Genomic DNA, 25,982 nt, shown 5'->3' on the forward strand with positions numbered 1-25,982 from the left:
AAAAGGGTTGTTTGAGACTATGGAAAGGTTTGGTAACTGGTCTAGGGTCACATGACCAGCATGGTTTGAATTCAAGGCTGTGTAGTCTATGATGCCTCTCACCTTGCACTTACCACGGGCTTAACAAATGCATGTTGGATTGCCTCATAGAATCTCTAGCTTTCTTTTACCTTTTTTCTAGTTTGGCTAGAACGGGCCACCTTCTACAGAAAGCCCATCCTGGTCCCTCTAATTGCCAGAAAGTACTTTATATATGAGGGTCATCTCCAGTCATCCTGGTCTGTATCTCTCCACTGGACCCAGATGGCTCTGGAGGAGAAACTGAGGCTGGTGACTTTGCACAGACCTTCCTTGCTTAAATCCAATTCACTTGCATATTATGATATCACCTCCCTGATGTCATGGTCCTCTTAGAGAACAAGGGGCAAACAACTTTATATGTATTTTGTCTTTAATTTTCTCTATACATGTTAAATCTCCTTAATAGAATGTAAGGTCCCTGAGGATAAGACTTTCATTTTTGTCTTTGTATAACCAATACTTAGCACAGTGCAAATAATAAGCACTTAATAATGACTTGGGTTGGAGAGGCTATAAAGGTTGAATCAACAAGCCTTAGTAATTTGTAGCATATCAGAGGTGATAGAAAGAAGAGTCAGCATTATCCCTAAGGTTTTAAATATGGGAAGTCCAGTGAATAGTGTTGTCATAGACATCTAGATTTCCCCCTGTATCCTTTTATCTCAACCCCAGAAGCATCCCTTATGAAAAATACTTTTAATTAATTAAACAAATTAAAAAAGAGGAAGAAATCATTCAGTAAAACCAAGTAATACACAAAAAAATCTGACATACTAATGTTTCGCAGCATTGGGTGTCCCTACCTGTAAATCAGTTGTAAAGTACTTGGAACATATTAGGTGCTTAATAAATGTTTGTTTCCTTCCCCCTTTTAGGCCTTTATCATCTCTTGCCATTAATTTTCCCCATTATCCTCATTCCAGTAGTGGGAGGTGTTTTCTCCTATCTCAGTTTTGTGGCCAAGCTTGTTTATAATTTTGCAACATTTTTTTGTGGTTGTTTTTTCCATTTACGTTGTTGTAATTGTGTATGATCTTCTCCTGGCCTTGCTTACTTCATTTTCTTACAGCACAATAATCATTAATTATATTCATGGCCCACAGTTTGCTTTGCCATTCCTCAAGATGCCTCAGTGGGCATCTACTTTGCTTCTAGTTCTTTGCTGCCAAAAAAAAGTGCTACTATAAGCATTTTGGTATTAATGAAGCCTTGATGATGTCATTTTTCTGCTCAAAAACCTTTAGGGGCTCCCTCAGCCTGATATTCAAGCCTCTTAAACTCCAATCTACTTGGTCCAGACATTTCAAATTATTTCCCATCCCTGGGATTCAAAGGGCTTTGCAGAATAATTAGATGTAATTAGTCAGTGCTGGAGGAAGGAATGGGGCTGTCAATCAAACCAAGCATAATTCCTACTAAGTACCAGGCACTGAGGATACAAAGACAGACTAGAAACAGTTCCTCCCCTCAAGGAACTTGCTTGCATTCTAATAAGACAACATGCACATATACTGGTATATACAAGATACATATCACGTAGATGCAAGGTAACCCAGAAGGAGAAAGAATTGGGTTTTTATTGGGGGGAGGGTGGAGTGAGGGAGTGGACTAAAATAGATCCTGCAGTCATTAACATTTATTAAGCACTTACTGTGTTCCAAGGACTATGTTAAGCTCTGATACCAAGAAAGGCCAAAAACAAGTCCCTGCCCTCAAGGAGCATATATTCTAACAATGGAGACAGCCAGTCACTAAGTAAGCTCTTAGAATATCTATGCAGAGTAGATGAGGGTAATGTGGAAGGTGTGGCCAGCTAGGGGCACCAGGAAAGTTCTCCAGTAGGATGGGGGATTTGAACTGGGTACTGAAGTAAGCCAGGGACTCCATGAGGTGGCAGTGAGGGCACAGAGCATGCAAAGGCCAAGAGAGGGGATATGGGTCAGGGTAGCTAAGTTGTGTTGTGTGTGGAAGGGAGTGAGAGTTGGCGAGGTGGGAAGGGGCCAGGGATGAGCCTAAAGTGCAAAACTTGGGTGTGTATGTTTGATCCTGAAGGTAAAGATGACTGAGCTTAGTGAGCAGGACCCTGGCATGGTCATACTCCCAGGGCAGCCAGGTGGTGAGTGCAGAGTGCTGCACTGAGGAAGAGCTGAGGGCAGATTTGGCTTCTGACCAAGCCGTGTGGCCCTGGGCCTGGAGTGGGGATGAGGCAGGGAAGCCAACGAGGAGACTGTTATAATGATCTAAGCAAATCGTTGCTGTGTGAATGAAGAGAACGTTCTAGATGTGAGACATGTGAAGGTAGAAACAGCAGTTTGGCAACTGATCTGACATACAATGAAGGTGAGGGTAAGTTTAGGGTAATGCAGAGGTTACAAATGCAGGAGCCTAGAAGGCCAGTGGTGCCTTTGGACAGAAAAAGTGAACGTTGGAAGAGGGGAGGGTTTGGGGAAAAAATTTAGTAAACTAGTTATAGTTTACTTTGGGGCATATTGAGTTTTCATGCTTTCAGGAAACCTGGCTTGAAATGTCCGATAGGCGATAGGCAGCTGGTGATGGGAGCTTGAAGCTCTGAGGGAGGACAGCCTTGAGCTGGGTATCTGCAGAGAGACGAGAGCTAGGCCCTCCCACCCCAGGGAAATGAGAGGGCCAGAGACATGCTGCATAGACACTGCACAGAGGCAGCACTCGGCTCCCCCACAAGGAAAATATCAGCAAAACAGGCCCAGACCCCAGGACCAAGGCCAATTGTGGCCTTGCAGGGCCCAGCCTGGCTTAGGGTCCAAGGGAGTGAGAAGCACCGACAACGAACAGAAACAGGCTCCTGATGGCCATTTCTTTTGTATTTCTTTTTATTTTACAAGGGATCAATCATTCACACAATGAAACCAAGATACCCTCCAAACAAGTTCTTAACAATTAGAAAAGTAAACATTTGTTGAGACAATGTACAATAAATCGCACTTTTCATAGCAAGCATTTACATTGATAATTGTACCATACATAATACATGGATTTATGGAAAATGTCTAATTGTCAGTGGTCTGTGGTTTGGGCAATGTGGTCTGCAAGTTTCTTCTTGTAGCCTTCACTGTATTTGCGACCTAGATGGGGGTGGGGAGAGATGTAAATCAATTATCTGTTTTGGAACTTGTATGGATGAATCATAAGAACAGTACAGGAAAACAGTTAGCACAAAGGTGATTTTCTTTTACCTCCTGGTCAGTACAAAGACAGGGATCAGAAAAAGAGGGAGCTGGGTGGGTAGAGAATGAAATTTTTTTTTTCTCATTTGAAATACAAGATCCATGAATTATGTAAAATACTAAAAATAGAGAAACTGGTGCAAAATGCTATTAAGATATCTTGGATTCTGGGACCACCTCCAGCATCACTTCTGTGCTTTGATGACACTAGAGTCCTTTGATGTATTTATATTATTGTAATTCACTTTCATATATATTAGTCTGTGACTAATATATAGTTTTCTCCAAATTACATACATACTGAAACCTTTACACATTAAGTAATTCCAACTGAAAAAAGGAAATTTCTGAAAATTTTTCCTACTCAACATTTTTAGATAAAAACATTCCCAATAAAACCTTCAAGAAAACCTGTAGTATAAACTAAGGAAAATATGGACATGTTATTAATAGTTCTGTTTTACTGACATAGTCCCCTGGCCACATGCTGTATCTGAGGTAATTTACTCACTCTCAAGCTGGGAAAGGAGAGCCCTAGCAGCCATCTGTTATCTATGAAATGACTCTATAAATGCCTCATTTTCAAATCCTAACTCCAGATCTTTTCATGCGCAGTACTTTCTATATAGTTAATTTCCCAGTTTCAGTGGCTTTTGTAGGGTTGGGGAAATTCCATAGACAGTGCAGTATTATACAGCCATCTATGTGAAGGAAATGCAGGCCAAAAGAGACGTGCACTTTGCAACTAGAGAAAGAAAGAAGAATTAACAGTTATGGGGAAAATATGATTGGGCACAATGTTGTTTTCTGATTTGCTGTCTTGGATTCTCACATGTCTTGGTATGTGGGGACATCTAAATACATGTGTGGACACATACTACATGGCCATAACTGATAAGCAAACAGATACACATATGTAATTTAACTGTTCAGGAAGTCTACCTAATCTTCAAATTACTTAAGTTTGCTTATTCTTTTGTCTATGTGGAAATGAAACAAGAGAAGCAGGTTATTTGGGATCTTATTTAAGCTTATTAAATCAACAACTTTCTTGATCATTCATCAAAGGGACTGTTTTCTAGAGAGAAAAAAACAAGATGCTGAAACAAAAATTTACTGAGGTGCTAGAATCACATAATTGATTTACATGGGTGTTTGAGGAACACAGTTGATCAATCAGTACTTAGCTTTCACCTAGTAACCTAAGAGAATGGGCTTTTGCAACAAAGTGTCTCTCACAAAGTTACATTTGTAAAGCTTATTCTAAGTGACTGACCATCTCTTCTAATATTCGAAGACACTTTATATGGCTTTTAGGACTCTCAGTGCCAAAAGTTGGGTGATTCTTGTTTTCCATATTTTTTCTCATACTAAGAAATTAAGCCATCAGGTTATTACTTGTTAATAGAGTGCTTTAAACAGATAAAGTAGGAGAGGAAGAGAAGTAGAAACCACTATGTAAGGAGACATTCAAAAAGTTGGGGAAACATAATAAGAGAAGGTAAAACACTGTTAAATGTTAGTGACTTCAGCAAAAAGATTATCTTGGTAAGAAAAATTAATCCAAACCAATGGAAAAGAACTTGCTGATTTAATAGGTAGGAAAGATAGATGTGTAGGCTGCCTTGCAAGATAGAGTATACACTGAACTGGTACACCTACCAATGTTTCTGCTAAGCACTTGTAGAGGGTTAAGATCTTCTCTAAATGAAAAGTGTCTAGCTAAATATAACTACTTATGAGATGGTTCAGGATGTGGGAAGCTATCAAACACATGCACTACTAAATTCAGCTTTGTTTTCTTTGACCTTTAAAGAAAATAAGAAACTTTAAAGAAATAAAACCTCAAGATATGTATATAAACTAATTTAATAAATAGCACTTAATTTAGTATGTAAAGAGGTGGGATTCAGAATTTGTCTCAAAAAACTAATCATTTTTCAAAATGTTGTAAACATTGGATTTTGGAAGGGATTTGTTCTGCACTGCGCATTTTAGGAAAAGACTACAATTGAATTAAGATTAAGCAACCATGTCAGAAAAACACTCTATTGTGCGTAAGAATTTTCAGGTTGCTTGGTTGTTTTTTGCTTGGTTCCTGAAAAGAATCTAGAGTGAAGAGGGGGCAGTTTACACGATCCTCTAAAATTAACTGAAGTCAATCAGTTAAACTACAAGGACTTAGGATCTCCTAGATTCCAGGCACTGTGCTAGGTGCTGGACATACAAAGACAAAAATGAAGCAGTCCCTGCCCTACTGGGATGCTGACATTTTCAAAGCTTCATTTGTCTCTTGGTCATACAGTTGGAGAGAGTGATATTCCCACATATTAAATGAAAATTACACTATACGTATCAAACTTTGGTCCTTTCATCTTCATCTTTCCTGTTGCTGGTGGCACATAGATACTTCAGCATGGGACAGACTAAGCTTCTGGCAATGGCAGGTCATGCCACACATCACTGTTGGCACTAGACGGGAGAGGAAGCAACTCGGCACTATTGATGTAAGTCACTGAAAGCACTAAACAGAATTCTGAAATGTCAACTTTCCTTTCAAAACAAAACACTGGTTTCTAAAACTGTATAACATGTAGATATGTTTTTTCTCCATCCAATATACATTGAGTTGCATCAATTTCATTTAAAATTAAAGTGCTATTCTTGTCAGAAAAAAATGACAAAAATGATGTAGAATTTTAATATTCACTCACTTCTACATAAACTCTGTTAAAGTAATCAAAATATAACTTCTAATATTAAGTTCTATACACTTCATCTTGGGATCCAAAAATTCAACTGAACCTCAAGATTAGCCAGCTGAGTCCAAATATCAGTTTAGATGTAAGGACCTGATTTTTTTTTTGGGGGGGGAGCAATGGGGAATGAGGAGTCTGTGTTACATAACCATTCTGGAGGCATCTACAAGACTCCTGTCCAAGTATGAGTGGGCAGCATGCAGCAACTTTAATTTTTCTTCTTAACTAAGGATAATCTTGCAGTGTAAGCCTAATTCTGCTGGTTCTGAGAAGGGGAAGGCAATAGGGTAGCTCCATGGGATCAGGCTCCAGAAGAAAGGAGCATCTTCTACTTAATTGGCAATTTTATTCAGGAGGCTGAATCAAAGTGATGGGGTTTATGGGACTCAAGGCAGAAATGCCAAATAAATTCAACAGATGTTACTAGATAACTAATAAAGGACAATGTATCACGCTGTAAGGTGCCATTTTATGCAGATGGCATTTTCTAGCCATTATTATATACTTTGGAGAAGAGTACACACTTCAAAAACCAAACTGCAGGTAACACCCAAATCAAGGTTGATGCACTAATGAACTAGGTAGTACGACCATCACCTTACAAGGTAACACACTCAAAGCTTGTAAGTTCAGTTTACCAGAAAGGTTCATATTTCTCAAAATGTAGTTGGCCACTAGCAAGTGAAGCAACAGTGGCTGAAATAGTTTTCACAATTTTGAAAGTGTTACACAGTTTTCCTTTTTTGACAAATGTTTTCATGAAAAATGTCAGGCAAAACCATCCTTATTTGAAGGAGCCCTACTTGAGTAGCATCTGAAGAATTACATTTAGGTAAACTGTGTTTTTGTGAGCTTCTTCATAAATGGTCACTGTTGAGGGATACGTAATTTTTTAAGATTAAACCTTCCTTTCGGGGAAAGTGGGCAAGACATTTATTTCCTATGACTGAATTTTAGTAGATGCTTTAGGAGTGAAACTATAATTTGATTACTGGTTAATCTTCTGAAAGTAAAACATGGCACAGATAAAGAGTCCCACTGGCACTACAGCTTCAGATCTTTTGCAAAAAAGATGCCTGACAATGAAGCCAATGACTAATATTATTTAACTTTATTGTACAGACCTGATGGAAGAATTAATTTGGGTTAAGAGCATATGGGTCCAGAGGATGCCCCTACTCTTGAACAGATAAGAAAATGGAAAACTTAATACACAACTAACCTCTTTGGCCCTGTTTGGGAGACTTCCTGGCAAGGCCTTTTTATACAGACATGTTAAATATAATTTAAGAAACATTTCCACCAAATTTTAAACAATAGTTTCACCTTTCAATGAAATAAGTATTTCTATAAACATTTTATATTCCATCAGAAAATGTCACAAACCTTTGCACCTCTCCATCTCTGGGATAAAAAGGGCACATTTTTAGACAGTTACAGAAATCAGGAAGAGTTACACAGCATAAGACTAAAAGGTTTCAAAGTTGGCCTTTACTTCCCATTTCCATATCTTAAACACAAAGCTGTTACAGCAAATTAGTGTTTCCCAGCAAGTGCTCATCAAAATTAAATGGAATATGAATTCACTGGTCCTATCCTCCTACTTACTTTTCATTCAGAAGTTCTGATTTCCTATTAAGCCCAACAGTTGTGCCTGGGTATTCCTAGGTGCTCTGGTGAAAATTTTCTAAGGCTACTGCTTACCAAATCCCCTTTGTATTACACATTCACAAGACTGTCTGTTCCACCTGAGGCCATGCACACAGGCAGACTCTTGAGATTCATGGATGGAGTTCTTAAAAGAACTGAGGCCATGGTGATAGAGGCTTTATTTGAATTTGCTGAAATCCCCGTTCCCTGGATCTAGTGTGCATGCCAGAAGACAAAGGATAAGAGAGCCTCAGGAACATCGAACATCTAAGTAAGGAGCTCATTTCCAAATGAACCCAGCAGAAATTTTTTTTTTTAAGTGAGTCTTTTTCAGGAGATTGGTCTGTGGTCATTTCTCTTTCAAAAGCAAAGCGCTTCTCTGTAGGATGTTACCATCCCTTTTGTAAACTACTGGGATCACGTCTAGGATAAGACCTAGACAGTGGTCATGGCCTGCCCCTACAATGTGCTTTATTTTAAGTTTAAGTCCTGAAAATGATCAAGGCTTAAATGTTAATCTCTTCTTTGCCCTGACTGATACCCCATCTCCCACCATATCAACCCTGAAATAGCAAAAAAAAAATCTACTGTTTTTATACAAGATACAAAATAATTAGGAATAATTAGTTCTAAATAAAACATTTAGCTCTGAATTATTTATTTCCAACTTAACATCTAGATATAATAAAATAAGGTGTAAAAAGGTTGATGGTGGTTTTCAGTGAGGAAGGTGGAAAATAGATATTCAACATAAAACAGGACTCTAAATAACTTTCCTTTGAAAAGCATCACACCACATGAATGAGAGATGCTGAAGGATTTCGGTTTCAGGCTTGCTCCCTGGCCTTCCTTACTTCCCCTCAAAGGGACACTGGGACAATCTGCCAGGGCTTCGGTTGCTTGAATCGTCATGTTCTTGTGCGTGGAATTTGGCAGGAACTACGTGCTCTCTTTGGGTGGCTGGGATGGCTGAGGCTGCTGGGGTGGCTGTGTGCCTGTGGCTGTTTTGATAGAGTTCAGGGTTTTGCTAAACCAAGAGTTTTTTGCAGCTTGAATTTCATTCATGAGGGCTCCTCTCTGATGTTCAAGCTCCTAAGGAAAGGAAGAAAGACAATCATTTGAGGTTGGGGGCCTTTTTCTCTCTATTTGAAACCCTTCATTATAGCTGTTCAGCTATTTCTAGACCACTGAGGATAGCTTTCATACCAGCAATAAATTCTACTGACTAGAGATGAAGGCAATGAGGGCAGACAACCCTTCAAGAAATTGGGCAGTGAAAGGAAGGAGGAAAAATAGAGCAGCCGCTTCCTAGGTTTAAATGGCCTGCAGTCTGGTCTGGGGAAAAAAGTGCCAGTCTGGGAGTGAGCTCTGATTTGGACGACTACCTGGCTGGCCAACTGGCCTTCAATATCCTCAGCTGGAAAAGAAGGATATTGAGTCAGACTATCTTCAAGGTTCTTTCCTGCTCTAATATCCTAAGACAATCATCTCCCTGTTCTAGGAAAAGGTAGTAGAGCTAAAGAGTGTACTTTTTTCTTCTGAGAGGTGAAACAGAAGAGTTTTCTCTTCAGAATTATAGTATTAATTTAAGTTTGGGTTGAACTCTTTGATATAATGTTAGGTTGACATTTAATAGTTACAATATATTTCATTATGGTGATGGATTGATGAAGTCCTGACTCACCAGGCTATGCTAGGTGCTGTGCAAAATTAAAAAAAAAAAGATATGTTTTTTTCCTTGGGCACTTAAAAGGTGTCTCATCTCCAGAGCAGAGGAACATGTAATGACAATGGGTGTTTCGCTGTTTTGAGGCACTGCTGCAATACACAACCATTGCTAAGGAGATGGAGAGATCCGGGCACCGACATGCTGAAGCTTTGCCTGCCGTGGTTGTGAGGGCTGCACACACACTTGCCAGTGATTAAGGCAGCAGCAGCCTTAGAGAGACAGAAAGGTTGAAGTGCAAGTCATGACAGCAGAGAGGAAACAGAATGTCATCCAGGGTGCTTTGGGCAGTGAAGGGGCTCAATGAATGGTTGTGGAAGTGAAGTGTTTAGAATTCCTGGGTAAAGAAATGCAAGGGACTAGGCTGCAGGCACCACAGAGACTGGGGATGGGTGATCAAGGCCAGAGGGTAGATAAAGGGAAGAATACTGGGCCTAACAAAGTGATGATTTATCTCTGGCGGCACTCTTTATAGACATAGCACATTACCCAAGTGTTAGAGGTCAGGGAAGTTTCTTTTCTTTTTCTCTCTTCTCTTTTTCTTTCTCTGTTCACTTCTCTCTCTCTCTCTCTCATTCCCTCCCTCCCTTCCTTCCATATTGGATCTCTATTTTGTCCATGATGGAAGTGGAGACACTCTCTAATTCTAATAGGCCTGATCCCATTGCTGACTGCCATGAGAGCTTTGATCTGCTCCATGTCCAACCTGGACTGGCTTGCCCCTCTTTGGAGAGCCTGGTGGGCCTCCACTCCTAGAGGATCACCACATTGCTGGAGGATTTAGTGCAGACATTTTACTCTGCAGATATTTAGTGTAGATTGGCTTCAGTTTTACTAAGGTCAGAATGCCTGGTAAGTGATCCACAAGTCTCATTAGCGGGGATTACATGTTATGCCACCATGGAGGGAATTTTCCCTAAAGGGCATTAATTTACAACTTGAGGAAGAGATTATGTAGAAGAGACTTTTGCAAGATCTTTTGAAAAGGTGCTTAAAAGAAAAGGATGAATGGCTGGAGAGAAGAAAACTTGAATTACATTCTCAAACATTTCTTCCACTTTGAAAATGTTTAATTTTTTAATAAGACATATATCTAGTTTTTAAAACTCACAAAAGTGTGTGTGTGTGTGTGTGTGTGCGTGTGTGTGTGTGTGTGTGTGTATGTATTCTAGCAAGCCAAGGAACTGAGATCTGATCACCATAGTTGATGGTCTCTGTGAGTTGCTATGCCTGAAAAATTCACTATTTTGTGGCCAACATGGTGATGAGCCTTTCTGAATTTGGCCAGACTAAGTGGTCCTTTACCAAAAGACACACGCAGCCCATTAATGGGCCCACATCTGCAGCCCTTCCAACTTGATAGGAGAATTGCTGCAGCAACTCAGGTTGGTCTCCGAGTCATGACGAGGCAACAAAGTAGAACAATGATAAGTAAAAACAACTGCATATTCCTTTCTTAGCTATGTTTAAAAATACACAGAGTCAAAAGCAAGTATTTAAGAGATGAGAGGAGCTGAACACTTGGAGTGAATGACAAGCCCCTCACTGAGAGTCTGGAGAAGGGACGCTGAGACTGAAAGTGCCTGAACACTTCCAGCTGTGACTGCTCCCTCTGTGCATCTGTTAGCAAGTCACCAACCTGGATTTTACACTTGGCCTCCACCAGCTGCAGTTTGGTCTGGGCCAGTTCCAGCTCCATTTCCCGCAGTTGTTTCTTGAGTGAGTCCTTCTCATCATCAATTTCAATGCCCTGGTTTTCTTTGCTTATAGTTGCTAACTTCAGTGCCCCTTCCTTATTGAAAATCTCACTGCAGTGTTTGCACGCCATCACCTTCCCCTGCAATGTCCAAGCAGAGAACCAGTTATACTTCATTTCCCTAGAACACATTCACTTGTTTGCTGTTTGCTTATGGTGATATTGTCTGGAGGAGCAGAAACTGTATAGTGGAAAGAGGGCTAGACATGAAGCAGGAAATCTGAGCTCAAATGCTTTGAATAAATCATGTAAGTGCTTGGAGCCTCAATTCCTTCATCTGTAAAAATCAGAGGATTATACTAGATGATCTTTAAGGGCCTTTCAGTTCTAAATCTTGCCACACTATGATATTTCTCTGACACATGAGGGCCTATTCTGTACCAGGCATTTTTCTTGTATTTCAAAATATAAAATAGCTACACTGGAAGAGGTCACAAGGCCATGTATATATTCCTGGGACTTGACACCATTATATCCAAGGTACCTGAGAGTAATAGCATTCTTCTCCAAAAGAAGAGAATAAGCATTTATATAACATCTACTATGTGCTAAGCATCGTGCATCTTATTTGATCCTCAAAACAACCCTGGGAAATAGATGCTATCATTATCCCCATTTTATAGTTGAGGAAACTGAAACAAAGGCTGTGTCCAAGATCATACTGTTAAGTGTCTGAGGCTAGATTTGAACTCAGGTCTTCCTGGCTCCAGGCAAAGCACTCTTATCTACTGTGCCACCTGGCTGGCTACAAGATCTTCATAGATCAACATTTCCCAGAATTTTGCTTTAGAATCTACCTGTCCTTAAAAATGAAATTTATCTCATCTCCTTTAATGACTAGCCTAAATCTAAAATGCCTCCTCTAACAATCGGAGCCTATATCATCTTCAGTTCTCAGAAAAGGTGGATAATACCTGGATACTATCTCTGAAAAAAATCAATCTCCCCTCCCCACCCATGAATGAGCTTATTTTCCAAATTTGACATGTAAATAAGAAGGTTGACCACTAGGTGGCAGTACACAAGCAGAATCTTTGTTTTCTCTCCAAAATAGCTGTTTGGCTGAAGATAACTAGATAATCAGCACACAAATATTTATACTGAGCATCTACTAAATCTTTTTATTTTCTTATATTGCTTGTGAAAGTATATAGGGTGTTATGAAGAATGGTATATCTTCCACGTTTAAGCCACAGCCCTCAGGGAAGCTGCTGGTAGGGCTAACTTGCCCCTCTCAAACAGAGAACAGGCACACATTCATTGAGTCTGTGTCAATACATGTTCTTTCTTTCTGTCTCTCCGTCTCTCTGTCCCTCCGTCCTTTCTTTCTTTCTTTCTTTCTTTCTTTCTTTCTTTCTTTCTTTCTTTCTTTCTTTCTTTCTTTCGCAATTGGCGTTAAGTGACTTGCCCAGGGTCACACAGCTAGTAAGTGTCATGTATTAGGTCTGAGGTTGGATTTGAACTCAGGTCCTTATAACTTCAGGGCTGGTGCTCTATCCACTGCACCACCTAGCTGCCCCAATACATGTAATTTCTAACCTCTCCCTTTATTGCTTGCTTTTTCTCCATCCAACTCTCAGGTCAACACAGGCAAGCATAACCCTTCAAATGGCACAGGAGAGGACCACACAGAGCCAGGGAAGCACAATACTGATGCTCAACAAGGAAATCCTACCCCTCCTCCCCCCGCCTCCGGGAATGAGCATGTGTAGAACCTGACCCATTGATGGGCCAGCTGGTGATGTGGCCACCACATCAGGTGGAGTTTCCTGTCCCATGTCCTTATGTAGCACATACACATGTGGAGGCCATGGTGCTCAAATTTCACTCCCATACCTTGACAACTTCCAGTTCCTCCTTGTTGGCCGCTTGCTGCTTTTCCAGTCTGGTACTCAACTGGGAGCAGATCTAAATGAGAGAAAAAGAATTTCTTTGTTGGAAGAAGTCAGCTTTTTTATAAATTGCGAGCATAGTTATTATTAGTATCTATACAGGACTTCAAGGTTTGTGAAATGCTTTAGCTCATTATACTTTCACAATAACCCTGGGAGGTAGGGGCTATTATTATCTTCATTTTATAGATGAGGAAACTGAGAATGAGAAAGGTTAAGTGATTTGCCCAAGATCATATAGCCAGTAAGTGCCTTCTGAGGCAGGATTTGAATTCAAGGCTTTCTGATTCCAACTCTAATGCATTATGAACCACGCTATTTAGCTGAGAATCAGGTTTTGGTTTCAGAAGACATCTCTCTGGTCCTGCAAGTCACTGACCATCTCCCCTCTGTGTATTTGCAGGAAGAAGTCTAAAAATGTCACTTCAAATGGAAACTGCAGATCTGAAGAGGTAGGTTTAGCTTTCTCATTTCACTGACTCATTGGTCACTGACAAATAACTTCATGTTTCAACCTACAAGCAAGCAACCAGCTAATATTGTCTGAACCCCAACTTGTTCAGGGCTGTGGAATCTGTGGAACCACTTTGGATAAGCCTCCTTGTGCAGAACCACAAAAATATTCTTTGAGGAGAAATACAGTGAATAGGTCAAAAATAAAAACTACCCTTAGGCAATGTGGTCTGAAATGAGATGTCTTCAGGCAAGGAGAATAGGTCAATAAGTTCAGGCTGTTGATGCAGAAAAGGGCCATTTTTGTTTCTAGACTATATTATAGCAATAAAAACTGCTATTCTACTTAGTATCTTCTCTCTGCCATTATTTAAAAAAAATTTATATTTTAATTTTTTCCCAATTACATATTGAAACAATTTTTAACATTTAAAAAAAAGGATTGAGTTCCAAATTCTATCCCTTCCCCACCCCTCCTTGAGATGGTGAGCAATCCGACACAGGTTATACACGTGCAACCATGTAAAACATTTCCATATTAGTCATTTTGTACAGGAAGACTCAAACCAAAAAACAGAATGAAAGAAAGTGAAAAAAAGTATGCTTCAGTCTGCATTCAGACAATATCCGTTCTTTCTCTGAAGGGGATAGTATGTTTCATTATAAGCCCTTTGGGATTGTCTTGGATCATTGTATTGCTGAGAACAACTAAGTCATTCACAGTTGATTATTGTACAGTATTGCTGTTACTGTGTACAATGTTCTCCTGGTTCTGCTCATTTTACTTTGCATCAGTTTGTGTAACTTTCCAGGTTTTTCTGATATCATCCTATTTGTAATTTCTTATAACACAATAATATGCCATTACAATCATATACCACAACTTGTTCAGCCACTCTCTAACTGATGGGCACCCCTCGATGTCCAATTCTTAGCCATCACAAAAAGAGCTGCTATAAATATTTTTGTACAAGTAGGTCCTTTTCCCATTTAAAAAAAATCTCTTTGGGATACAGACCTAGCAGTAGTATTTCTGGATAAGAGTATGCACAGTTTGATAGCCCTTTGGGCATAGTTCCTAATTGCTCTTCAGAATAGATGGATCAATTCACAACTCCACCAACAGTGCATTAGTGTTCCAATTTTCCCACATCTTCCCCAGCATTTATCATTTTCTTTTTTTTTCCCTCCTATTAACCAAACTGACAGGTGTGAGGTGGTACCTCAGAATTGTTTTAATTTTCATTTCTCTAATCAATAGTGATTTAGAGCATTTTTTCATATGACTACAGATAGCTTTGACTTCTTTTTCTGAAAACTGCCTGTTTATATCCTTTGACCATTTATCAATCGGGGAATGACTTGTATTCTTATAAATTTGACTCAGTTCTGTATATATCTGAGAAATAAGGCCTTGTCAGACAGATTTGCTGCAAAACTTTTCCCTCAGTTTTCTCCTTTCTTTCTAATTTTGGTTACATTGGTTTTGTTTGTGCAAAAACTTTTTAATTTTATATAACCAAATTATCTATTTTACATTTTGCAATGCTCTCTATATCTTTAGTTCTAAATTATTCATTTATCTATAGATCTGACAGGTAAAGTGTTCCATGCTCTCCTAATATGCGTATTTTTTAATGTCTAAATCATGTACTCATTTTGACCTTATCTTGGTATACAGTATGAGATGTTGGTCTGTATCTAGTTTCTGCCATATTGTTTTCCAGTTTTCCCAGCCGTTTTTGTCAAATAATGAGTTTTTGTCCCCAAATCTTGGATTTTGGGTTTATCATATACCACATTACTATGGTGATTTACTACAATGTATTACGTACCTAATCTATTTCACCGATCCACCACTCTAGCCAGTACCAGACTGTTTTGAAAATTACTGCTTTATAATATAGTTTGAGATCTGGTGCAGCTAGACCTCTGTGTGCCATTATAAAGCAAATGAAATAATGAAATCAAATTGATCCTAGAGGTAAAAGGGAGTCCCTGGAATTTACTGATGGGGGGGGGTGATATGGACTGACTTCATTTTGGTAACTGTGTGGAGATAGATTGGAATAAGGATAGATGAGACAAAGAAAGAGACCAATCTAGAGGCTATAGTAATAGACAAATGAGAGGTGATGAGGGCCTGTGAAACTGGAAAGAAGAGGATATTGGTGAGAGATGTGGAAGTAGAAACAACATGATTTGTGTGTCAACTGAAGTGATATGGGGAAAGAGTGAAGAGTCAATGATGAAACCCAACTTATGAATCTAGATGGCTTTTGTTTCCAGCCTAGTCATTTTTCATTAACCTTCTTCTCCCCTACCCCAGTGAGTTCTTCCTTGAAACCAAAGCAAGGACAACAAAATTTAAACTGCTAAGTGCCATGAAAGCAGAACTCATGCCTTAACCAAACTCTGTATTTCCCAAGAGTCCTTAATAAAGGGTTTGTTGAATTAAGCTGAATGCACACTGGTTCAATCTAATTTTAAAACATACTAACGTTTGTTGAAAGAAAAATGGAGGGGCAGCTAGGTGGCGCAGTGCATAGAGCTCCAGCCTTGGAGTCAGGAGGACCTGAGTTCAAATCTGGACTCAGACACCTGACACTTAACTAGCTGTGTGACCCTGGGCAAGTCACTTAACCCCAACTGCCTCACCAAAAAAAAAAAAAGAACAAAAGAAAGAAAGAAAAATGGAGAGTGTCTGGTGCCCTGTCTGAGAAGACAGGGTGCTCTGTTACCTGTTTGTACTCAGCAATGATGGCTGTTGTTTTCTTTATTTCTGATTCTGCCTTCTCAAGCTGTCTCCTAAAGACTTCTTTTAGCTAGGGAGTGAAAGAAGAAGAGAAATAAGGGACAGCCAATGGTCAGGCTAATTTCACAAATACTTTCTTTAAGTCTTATCAATCAAATTATCAATAACAATAATAACAAGAACAATAAATGCAGATGATTTTTACTTCACATGGAGCGCCATTTTATAAAACCCAATCAATCTTCAGAGACATGATGAAGCTTGCTTTTTTTCTTAGAAAAGATTTTTTTCTGTGACGATCAATAGTCAGTCAATAAACATCTAATAAGCACTTACTATGATCCAGGCACTGTGGAAAACACTTCAGAAAAAAAAAAAGAGGCAAAAGATAGTCCCTGCCCTCAAGAAACTTACAATCTAATGAGGGAGGACAAAAAACAAAAGGAAGTAAAAACTAGAGAGGGAATAATTGGAGAGCAATGTTATGATATTCACTACATTTGTTATTTACTAATTGGTACTATTAAATAAATGAATTTAGTGCCTATCCAGACACATTCTGAAGTCCTAAAATAAATGCAAAGTTACTGAAAAATGGCCAAGCCCTGTCATTCCCTGTCTACAATTGCCTGCCTCTTGTTTCCCTGACAGGGCATTCATTCTCCGAGTCTCTAGACAGTGCAGTGTTATAACTAAGCCATGAATGAAGAAACAAGAGTCTGTACATCTACCTAACTGGCCACCTGCCACTGCTGTTCCCCTCCTAGAGGCCAAGGGAGTCATGAAGGTGGTGTCAAAAGACAGAGAGGCAGTCAGTGAGACAGAGTTAGGAGAAAAACAAGGGTCATAGGACTCTGAAGGATGAAGGAGCCAGGCAGTGAACCAGAAAAGCTAGGTTTCCACAGGAAGTCAGCACCTGCTCCAGGCACGTAGGCACCTGGATTTCTTGCAAGGAGTGATCACAGTATAATTATAAATACTGCATTTAAAAGCACAGCCCTGTATTTGAGCTTGAGAGCTCTAGAATTTTAGGTGCAGAAGCATTTGTATGAGAGCCCCCTGAAAAGGTGAGCGTGGTTTTGCCAAATTCATGAACAAGAGAATTCTGTTCAATACCATAGTATACTAGTCCAAATGAATGAAGAAAGAGCATCTTCTGGTATGGTTGCCTATATTATTAATGAGCTGGGCTAGAGATTCACTAATTTGTAAAACACTGTAATTTACAGCTGGTCTCCCTATAATTAGAGTTTGTTTGTGAGATCTCATCATGCTTGTTACCTCCTGAGATGCTGAGAGCAATCTGTAGATTTTGCTGATATAGGCCTAGCTAGTCATGTTTATTTCTATCTTTGAGAATGTGTTATTTGGAGACACGAATAGTAAATGAGACCAAGAAGAGGAAGAGAGACTAGGTTCCTGGGCAAATACAAACAGTTATCTATCTGCAGAGGCAAACTTTAGCTTGATCTAAAAGGAAAGACTTCACAGCAATTAGAACTTCTCAAGAACAGAATGGGCAGCCTCCAGTAGGGTCTCCCATTGCCAAAGGTCTTCCAGCACAGGGCAGCTAGCTGGTTGAGTACCACTTGTTAGGGATGTCAGAGAGGAAATTCTATTCAACTATTAGTTTGGACTAGGTCAGTAGTGCCAAACTGAAACAGAAATAGTTCCCAGTAGGCTCGTGTTGACTTCAAAAATCAAATTAACTATATCTATGATACTGTGTTCTTAGTTTGTTAAGTATTACCAACTGCAGTTTAATCTGGTTCAGATGGAAAAAAAAAGCAGACATGGGAGCATCTAGGTGGCACAGTAGATAGAGCTCCAGCCTTGAAGTCAGGAGGACCTGAGTTCAAATCCAACCTCAGACACTTGTAACATACTGGCTGTGTGACCCTGGGCAGGTCACTTAACCCTGAGTGCCTCACAAAAAAAAAAAAGCGCAGAAGTAGGTGATTAAAATCCATTGTCAGTTCATACCTTCTCTACCAATAGTTTTTTTCCTTCCCAAATTAAACCTCCTACCAAAGTTTCCACAAAACAAACCAAAAAAGCAAAACAAAACAAAACACTCCTCCCACCCCCACCCCCCCGAAACTGCTTTGAAGAAGAGTATAGTATAGTACGTAGCATTCTGGATTTGTACTTAGAGGACCTGGGTTTGGATCCTGGACCTGTCACTTATAACCTTGGTTATGCAAATAATTTAATCTCTCTGAGCCTCAGTTTTTCACTTGCATAGTAAAGTAGTCAGAATTAATGGCCTCTATAATCCCTTTCTGCTCCAAATTTGTAATCCTAAGGCCAAAAGTTTCACCTCCTATCTCTGGTTAAGACGGTAATAAATAACAAAATAGGAAAGGGACAGATAGGAAGGTCCAAGTTTCAAAGACCTAAAATAACCCACAAAATGGAAATTAGGTCCAAAGCCATAAAAGAAAGCAGGGCTAGGGTTCACACCAAATGACCCAACACTTTTTTCTTGTCACTCTGCTGAAATTAAACTGACTTAGATGGTTTGTAGCTTTGAGAAAATGCTAAAATTACATGCTGCCCTTCAATAAATGAATTTATTGGTGGTTGCTCTGGTTTAACTGGTTCTAAGACTTTGAAATGCTAGGTATTATAGGCTAGATATTTGGCACTTTATCTCAGAACAGAACCCAGAATATACAAGTCAACAAAAGTTAATACCCAAGATTTAAGAAGTCTACAAACTTGACAGCTGCTTGGGTCTACTAGTAAAATTCTAAGTGAGCACTTTTAAAATTGGCTCTCAGCTGATGCAGTTGGTTGTGAAGAAGACTAAGGCATGAAACAAATCTATGTGAGCTTCATCGACTCTTGTTTCTTGCACTCAGGATCCGAGGGATCCAGAGCACCCGAAGTGGTATGTTCTTCCTTGGGAAACCTACTGACTCACCACTTGGGGCTGACAGTCTATTATACTGCAAACACCATTCTGTGTTCCTTTTTAACAGCAGTCTCTATCAGTTAAGTCATTAATGGATCACAAGATCACAGATTTCAAGCTGGAAGGGACCTTAGAAACCACTGAGTGAAACCTCCTCATTGTATTGATGGGGAAACTGAGGCAGAGAGAGGCAACATAACCAAGGTCACCCAAGTATAAGGTGGCAGCTCTCTTTTCATGATATCGTGCTGCAGGGTGATGGCTTGAAGTCTGGTCCCCAAAGAATTCTAGAGCTCTAATGGGAACATTTCCACATTCTCCTGACTGGCTGAAGGAGGGTGTGGCAATACCCATTAGAAATCACCTCCCAAGGCTTTATTGAAGGAATCTGATGTCATCCACTGTCTTATTAAACCTCTTGGATCATGTCTCTCTCTACTGAATTTAAAGCAAACTACTCAATAGCTTTACTTAGGATACTTCACTGAAGGCGAACTCCAGTGAATATTCCTATTTCTCTTTATAAAAGCATGCACATCAAGAATATAGACTCTCCACTCCCCTACTTCCAAGGGAATTTATAGGCTCAATGCTTCATTCTAAGAAGATAATTCTACAGGTTCTCCCCAAAAGCTTCTTGATTTTGAATGAGCACAATGCCGTATATAGCCTGGCTGGGTTGCTTGTTTGTTTTTTCTGAAGATATGTAGCCCTTAGTCAATAAACCTACTATAAGAGAGAGTCAAAATACCTGAGCAGTTTCTTCCTCTTGTTTCCTCTTCTCTTCTTCAGTTTCCACTAGTCTCTGTTTGGTCAGGAGCAGCTCTTTATTTAAAACATCTGCCTTGTCTTCAGCCTGCAATCACAGGGAAATTAAATGTCATAAGTGGGAGTGCATTTGTAACATTTCTTAGGTCCTAAACAGTTTTTCAACACTGGACAAATGCTGATCTGACTATCTATAGATACGTGGAAATTATATGTAATACGTGTGTGTGTGTGTTCACACACACTTTTCATCTATTGTATCTATCTGTCTCTATCTATCTATCTATCTATCCACAACCACATCTTATTAAAAGATGATGATACTTTGTGTGGGTGTCCCCCAAGATTCCTTCTTGTGTCCTTTTCTCTCTGTAATCTTTCTCTTCATGATATTGGTTCATGAATTAAGTTATCTCAGAATCACAGACTTTTAGAGGTGAAAGGGCCTTCAGTGATCACCTTTAGTCTAATTCATAGCTGAAAAAGAATCCCTACAATAACATACCATATGAAGCCATCTAGCCGATTTTAAGACCTTCATCTTTATGCAAAAGATGCTGAATTCCCTATAGTTGGCCCACATCCCTCTTCTGAACTCCAGCTCTTCATTACTGACCGCTTGCTGGCCATCTCCATCTGGTTATGCCAGAAGAAGGTCAATATGTCCAAAGTGGAACTTCCCTAAATCCCACCCCCCTCTTCCTGACTTCCTTACTTCAATTGAGGGCACCCAGATTCAGAACCTCACAGGTATCTTTGATTCCTTCCTTCCCCCTCCCCAATCTCCAATCAGTTGCCAAGCCTTGCCAATTCTACCTCCATAACATCTCTCACATCTACCCATCTCACCACTAAAACAGCCACCAGCCTAACTTAGGTGCCCAGCACTCCTCAACCCCACTATTACACCAGTCTCAGCTCTGTTCTCTCTGCAGCTAGTCTTTCCCCTCTCTAATCCATTTTTCACACAGCTGCCAAATTAATATTGCTAAAAGTACAGATTCGACCAAGTCATTCCCTCACTCTGAAGCTTCAGTGGTTCCCAGCTGCTTCTAGGATAAAATTTTAAATCTTCAGGTTGGCATTTAAAGCCTTCCACAATATTGCTCCCACTTTTCTTTTCAAACTTACTTCCCATTATCATCCTTCATGTTCCTCCTAAGTCTTTGCACAGGCTGCTACCTGGAATGATACTCCATCCTCACCTCTGCCTTTTTGCACTCCTAGTATCTCCCAAGGCAGCTAGGTGGTGCAGTGGATAGACTGCTGGGCCTGGAGTCAGGAAGACTCGAGTTCAAATATGACCTCAGATGCTTACTAGCTGAGTGATCCTGGGCAAGTCACTTCACCCTGTTTGCCTCAGTTCCTCATCTGTAAAATGAGCGGAGGTGGAAATGGCAAACCACTCCAGTATCTTTGCCAAGAAGACCTCAAATGGAGTCACAGAGTCAGACAGACTGAAACGAGTAAACAACAACAAAATGCCCTCCAAAGCACAAAAGGAGAGCTGCCCCACGTTAGGTTTTTCCTGATTCCCTTAGTAGTTGGTATCAAAGTCAATTTGCATGAATTTGCACACAGTTATTGGTATACTTGTTATTTCTTCCAGTGGAATATCAGTACCTTACAGGTGGGGATTATTTCATTTTTGCCTCTGTATATACCCAATGCCTTGCACACAGTAGACTGTAAATAAGTGTTTGTTGACCTGAATGGAAGACTAAGGGCTGTTCTTATGCTTATTCATTCGTGGACAGTGGTGGCAAAGGTTGACAGCTCTTCTCACTTTCTCTGGAACAGAGCTACGGACACCAATCGTGATGCCGCCATGATTTGTAATACTCTGGCTCTTGAACACATTGTTGGGTACACAGACCTTTATTCCTAAAGAATTGTCCCATTCCTCCCAGCCGTGTGCTAGCTCATCCTGTCTGTGGTTGTGCTGCTATTTGCCGTTAGTTCCTACAACCAGGTTAAATTATTTGAAATTGTGCATCCTCAAGACTCGTCTATTCTCTGCTTATAATTATCCCACTTCACCTTGACATACAACAACCTACTGACCATCTTGATACCATCTCTTTTCTGTATAAAAACCTGTACTTGTTCCATGCTCTGACAAGTGCCAGGGCAATCAAACCCAGTGGAGCCTTATTACCTCTAGGATCAAACATCAATTCTGTTTGGCGTTCAAAGGCCTCTCCATTCCGGCCTCCATCTACAGTGCTGGCCTAATTACACCTTACAACCCTCAAATTCCTTACTCTAGAGTCAAAGAGGCTTTCTCACTATTCTTCATCTTGCTCCCCTGTGCTTTGGTCTTTGTTTATCCCTCATGCATGGAACGCACGACCTCTTTACTTCCACCTCTTAGAATCCTTCAATATTTAGCTCAAGCACCACCTCCTACATGAAGCCTTACCTGATCCCTCCAGGTGTTTCTGGCTTCCCAACCTGCCCCCCCCAATCACTTTGCATCTATTTTGCCTTTACCTATATATGCCCAAGTCTCCTTCAATAGAATGTAGGCTCCTTGAGGACAGGGACAGTACCTAATATAGTACTTGTCCAGGGTAGGCATTTAACAAATGGTTTTTTTGACAAACTGAAATTGAATTTTAGAGATATTTATATTTATGCCAATTGTTGGTACCAAGGAAAGACTACAGACAATGAGATACATGCACAGGTAAGGTGACTACCCAAGCAAAGTGGGAGGAGCCAAAATGGCTCTCTGAATCGGAACTTACTGAATTGTAAGAAGCTTGGATTGCAAAGGAAAAAAAATGGGATCCAGAATGCACGAGGGGACAGTGTAATTAACAAATGTCTCAGAAGTGCAAGGACACTATGTTGAATCAGCAGGAGTAGATCAGGCAAGCTGGCCCCAAGTGCTAAAGAAATTCTCCAGGCAGAATCCTGAGAAGCCACTAAGGCTGGATTCTAATCATCTGTGCAGAAAACAGTTTCAACTGAAGACAAAAGAGTTTCAGGCCTAGGGTTGAAGACAAAAGAACTTTATTTCCAATGTGTTCAAGAAGAGATGAATGCTGGAAGAACTGGAAATGCCTAGAGATGCCTGAACTGTGTAGTTTTAACTTACCTAACTTGTATATAAGCTGTATCCCAGGAGCGTCTCAGATGACGGAGCATTCTGAGATGCAGTGGACTGGGTGTGAGATAAGAAAGCCTTTGGGAGAAGTACAGAAGGCCTGGGACTCACCTCTCCCTGAAGGAGAAATACTAACACCCTGGGCAGAAGTAACCAAAATTCCCTCAAGCAGTGCAGGGATCAGCCAGGGAGCTTTCTGTTTGTGTTCCTTCTCATGCCACATGGCCAGCCCCGCAGAGCTCCACAGGACTTTTGTCTGTTTGTCTGTTTTGGGGGGGGAGATTACATTTTGAGTTCCTCCCAACACAACAGTAGAGGAGGCCAACATTTCACACACACACACACACACACGTCTGTATCTATACACACATATACATATATATACACACACACACACACACACACATACAAACCATACAATACATACTCCCATATAACAGTTCTTTCTCTGGAGGTGGATAGCATCTTTCTTCATAGGTCCTTTGTAGTTGATTTGAATATTCATACTACTCAGAATAGCTCATTCGAGCTTTATGGCATAGGGATGCTGGCAGAGTGACTACACTCTAGGACTGCATACGTCCTTGTCCTACAGTGTACTAATTTTTCACATTACAACTGTCACATCTTTGTCATGGGGGATTTTGCTGCTACCAGGAATTTGTGATAACAACAGACTTCCCTCAAAGATGCTATCATTCATAGGTGTGCTAAAGATTTTGGACAAATGCTAATATATGCATATATTAGGGTATCCCCAAAGTCTTAAAGCTTAAAACCGTACTACTTTTGGGACATCCCATGGGGGGGGCGCATGCGCGCGCGTGTGTGTGTGTGTGTGTGTGTGTGTGTGTGTGTGTGTGTAATTGGTTTTCTTAGTGATTCTATGTATTTTATTTTATGCATTTAAAAAAATGATTCTGAGAAGGGAACCATAGGATTTACTAGGCTGCCAAAGGGGCCCATGATACAAGCAAGGTTAAAAACCTTGGAATTAGGGGCAGCTAGCTGGCACAGTGGATACAGCTCCAGCCTTGGAGTCAGGAGGACCTGAGTTCAAATATGGCCTCAGACACTTGACACTTACTAGCTGTGTGACCCTGTGCAAGTCACTTAACCCCAATTGCCTCACCCCCCCAAATAAAAGAACCTTGAAATTAGTCCTACTTCTCACTCAATGCAGAAATCTCTTCTACAGCTCACGCATGATGGACAGTCATCCAGGATCTAATAGAACATGCTGGGCGATAGGGAACTCACTATTCACTACTTCGGGAGGCAGCTTGTTCTGCTGTTGAGTAGCTTGCATTTTTGTAGAACTTTAAGGATTGTGAAGTCCTTTACCAATATCATCTCATTTTATTGTCAGAACCACCTGGGAAAGTAGATGCTATTATTATCCCCATTTTACAGATAAAGAAACCAAGGCAGACAAATGTTAAGTGCTTTGCTCAGGATCACACAGTTGCTAAGTGTCAGAAGTCCCATCTGAACTCGGGTCTTTCACACTGACCTGGAGTCTACCTCTCTTGTAACTTCTGTGTAGCTCTACCCTCTGAAGAAAAGCAGAGAAGTCTACTTTGCATGATGACTCTTTGGATATCTGAAGACAGCAATAGTATATCTCCCTTTAGTCTTTTTTCTTCCAAGCTAAACACCCCGAGTCTGTCTGTCTGTTTTTGGAAAAAGAATTCTCTTGTAACCTGAGAATAATTTCCTTAAGTTTATCTGGTTTGTTGGCTTTATTTTTCTATTTCAGATTTAAAAAAAATACATTTGTGGTTTTTAGCTGAGGTTCATTGGTGGGTACTCAATAGGCATCCTACTACATGCTCATGCTCTAAGATGGTTTGGATTTGGGCAATAACAGAAACATCAGTGGCAAACTCAAATGCATCAAGAAGATTTCTCTTAGTAATTTTTAATTAGCACACTTAAATGAATGCCCATATAATAACCATCCATTAATATGAAGTAAATAACAGTTCCTGTTGTGCACTCGTTCTATAAAGGGCCTCTCAGCCTCACTTTATCCATAGACCTACTGATACATACTCTGGCTGTGCCACGGAACAAAACAGACTAATTAGAGGCAACTGTGAATAGCACTGTGGATCAACTTACAGTAGGGTCAACCTAAGGCAGGGGGCATTAGTACCTGAACACACTAACAGCAGGATTCACCTAAGGTAGGGTGGGAATAGTGCTATGAACCCACTAACAGTAGGATCAATCTGAAGCAAGTGTGAATAAATAATGCTATAGTCTTGGGTCCCATGTGGGCACGGACCCCGTAACTACAGTTAGACTCAGCTTAGCTCTTAGTTTCTGCTCTAAGACTCATCTCTGTCAGAGGGTGGGACTCCATGCTATCAGTAAAATGGGGCCAGATTTGAAGTTGTGAGTGGCATCTAATTTTGTTTCTGAACAAAGTGTTTTCTGATTCACAGTCCCTGGGGAGCATCACGACAGCCCAAGTAATCAGCATCAACACTTACTGAGAACCTCGGTGCTACTAAGTATGGAGTACCCACTAACGACAGAAACTCTGCCCAAGTATGGAAGGCATACCAATCAGAACACCACCATATTAGTTCCTCTAATAGACTTCTTAAAAATGTCTGAGCTCTGGGCATCAAAGCAACATGGCACACGCACATTACATATACCACAATGAAACATGTGAGATAACTAGTTTCTTTTCTGAACAAAATGTTCAGTTCTATTAATAAGGCCACTTTATAGTTGGAAGACACTGGCAAAACAGGATAGGAAACTAGCGATCTACTTTATTTAAATGGGCAGATTATGGCCTGGGAAATAAAAGGAAGGGATGGTTCTACTGTTTTCCTAAATAGTAAAAAAGATTTTAAAAAATTATTAAAGCAACAGGGACTTAGAGCTCCTACT

At 40.2% G+C, this 25,982-nt stretch overlaps 1 protein-coding gene and 1 long non-coding RNA gene across 6 annotated transcripts in view; one reads left to right on the plus strand and one right to left on the minus strand.

Moving 5' to 3' along the window:
• LOC110197008 (uncharacterized) overlaps positions 1 to 25,982 on the plus strand; it is a 40,577-nt gene that overhangs the window by 1,602 nt on the left and 12,993 nt on the right. The window contains exon 2 of the long non-coding RNA XR_002321383.2: positions 13,471 to 13,519. This is a non-coding gene — a long non-coding RNA (uncharacterized LOC110197008). The remainder of the gene's footprint in view (positions 1 to 13,470; positions 13,520 to 25,982) is intronic.
• RABGAP1L (RAB GTPase activating protein 1 like) overlaps positions 2,913 to 25,982 on the minus strand; it is a 681,088-nt gene continuing 658,018 nt past the window's right edge. For all 5 annotated transcript variants that reach the window (XM_020970529.2, XM_078156481.1, XM_020970532.2 and 2 more), the window contains 5 exons: positions 19,944 to 20,048; positions 16,262 to 16,345; positions 13,012 to 13,083; positions 11,059 to 11,256; positions 2,913 to 8,785 (listed from right to left, as the gene is read on the minus strand). In XM_020970529.2, the coding sequence (XP_020826188.1) occupies positions 8,633 to 8,785; positions 11,059 to 11,256; positions 13,012 to 13,083; positions 16,262 to 16,345; positions 19,944 to 20,048 (612 nt within the window). In that variant the 3' untranslated portion in view covers positions 2,913 to 8,632. The remainder of the gene's footprint in view (positions 8,786 to 11,058; positions 11,257 to 13,011; positions 13,084 to 16,261; positions 16,346 to 19,943; positions 20,049 to 25,982) is intronic.

This window comes from Phascolarctos cinereus, unplaced genomic scaffold (assembly GCF_003287225.1).
Source record: "Phascolarctos cinereus isolate Bilbo 61053 unplaced genomic scaffold, phaCin_HiC Scaffold_5;HRSCAF=322, whole genome shotgun sequence".
In the NCBI taxonomy this organism is placed as follows: domain Eukaryota; kingdom Metazoa; phylum Chordata; class Mammalia; order Diprotodontia; family Phascolarctidae; genus Phascolarctos; species Phascolarctos cinereus.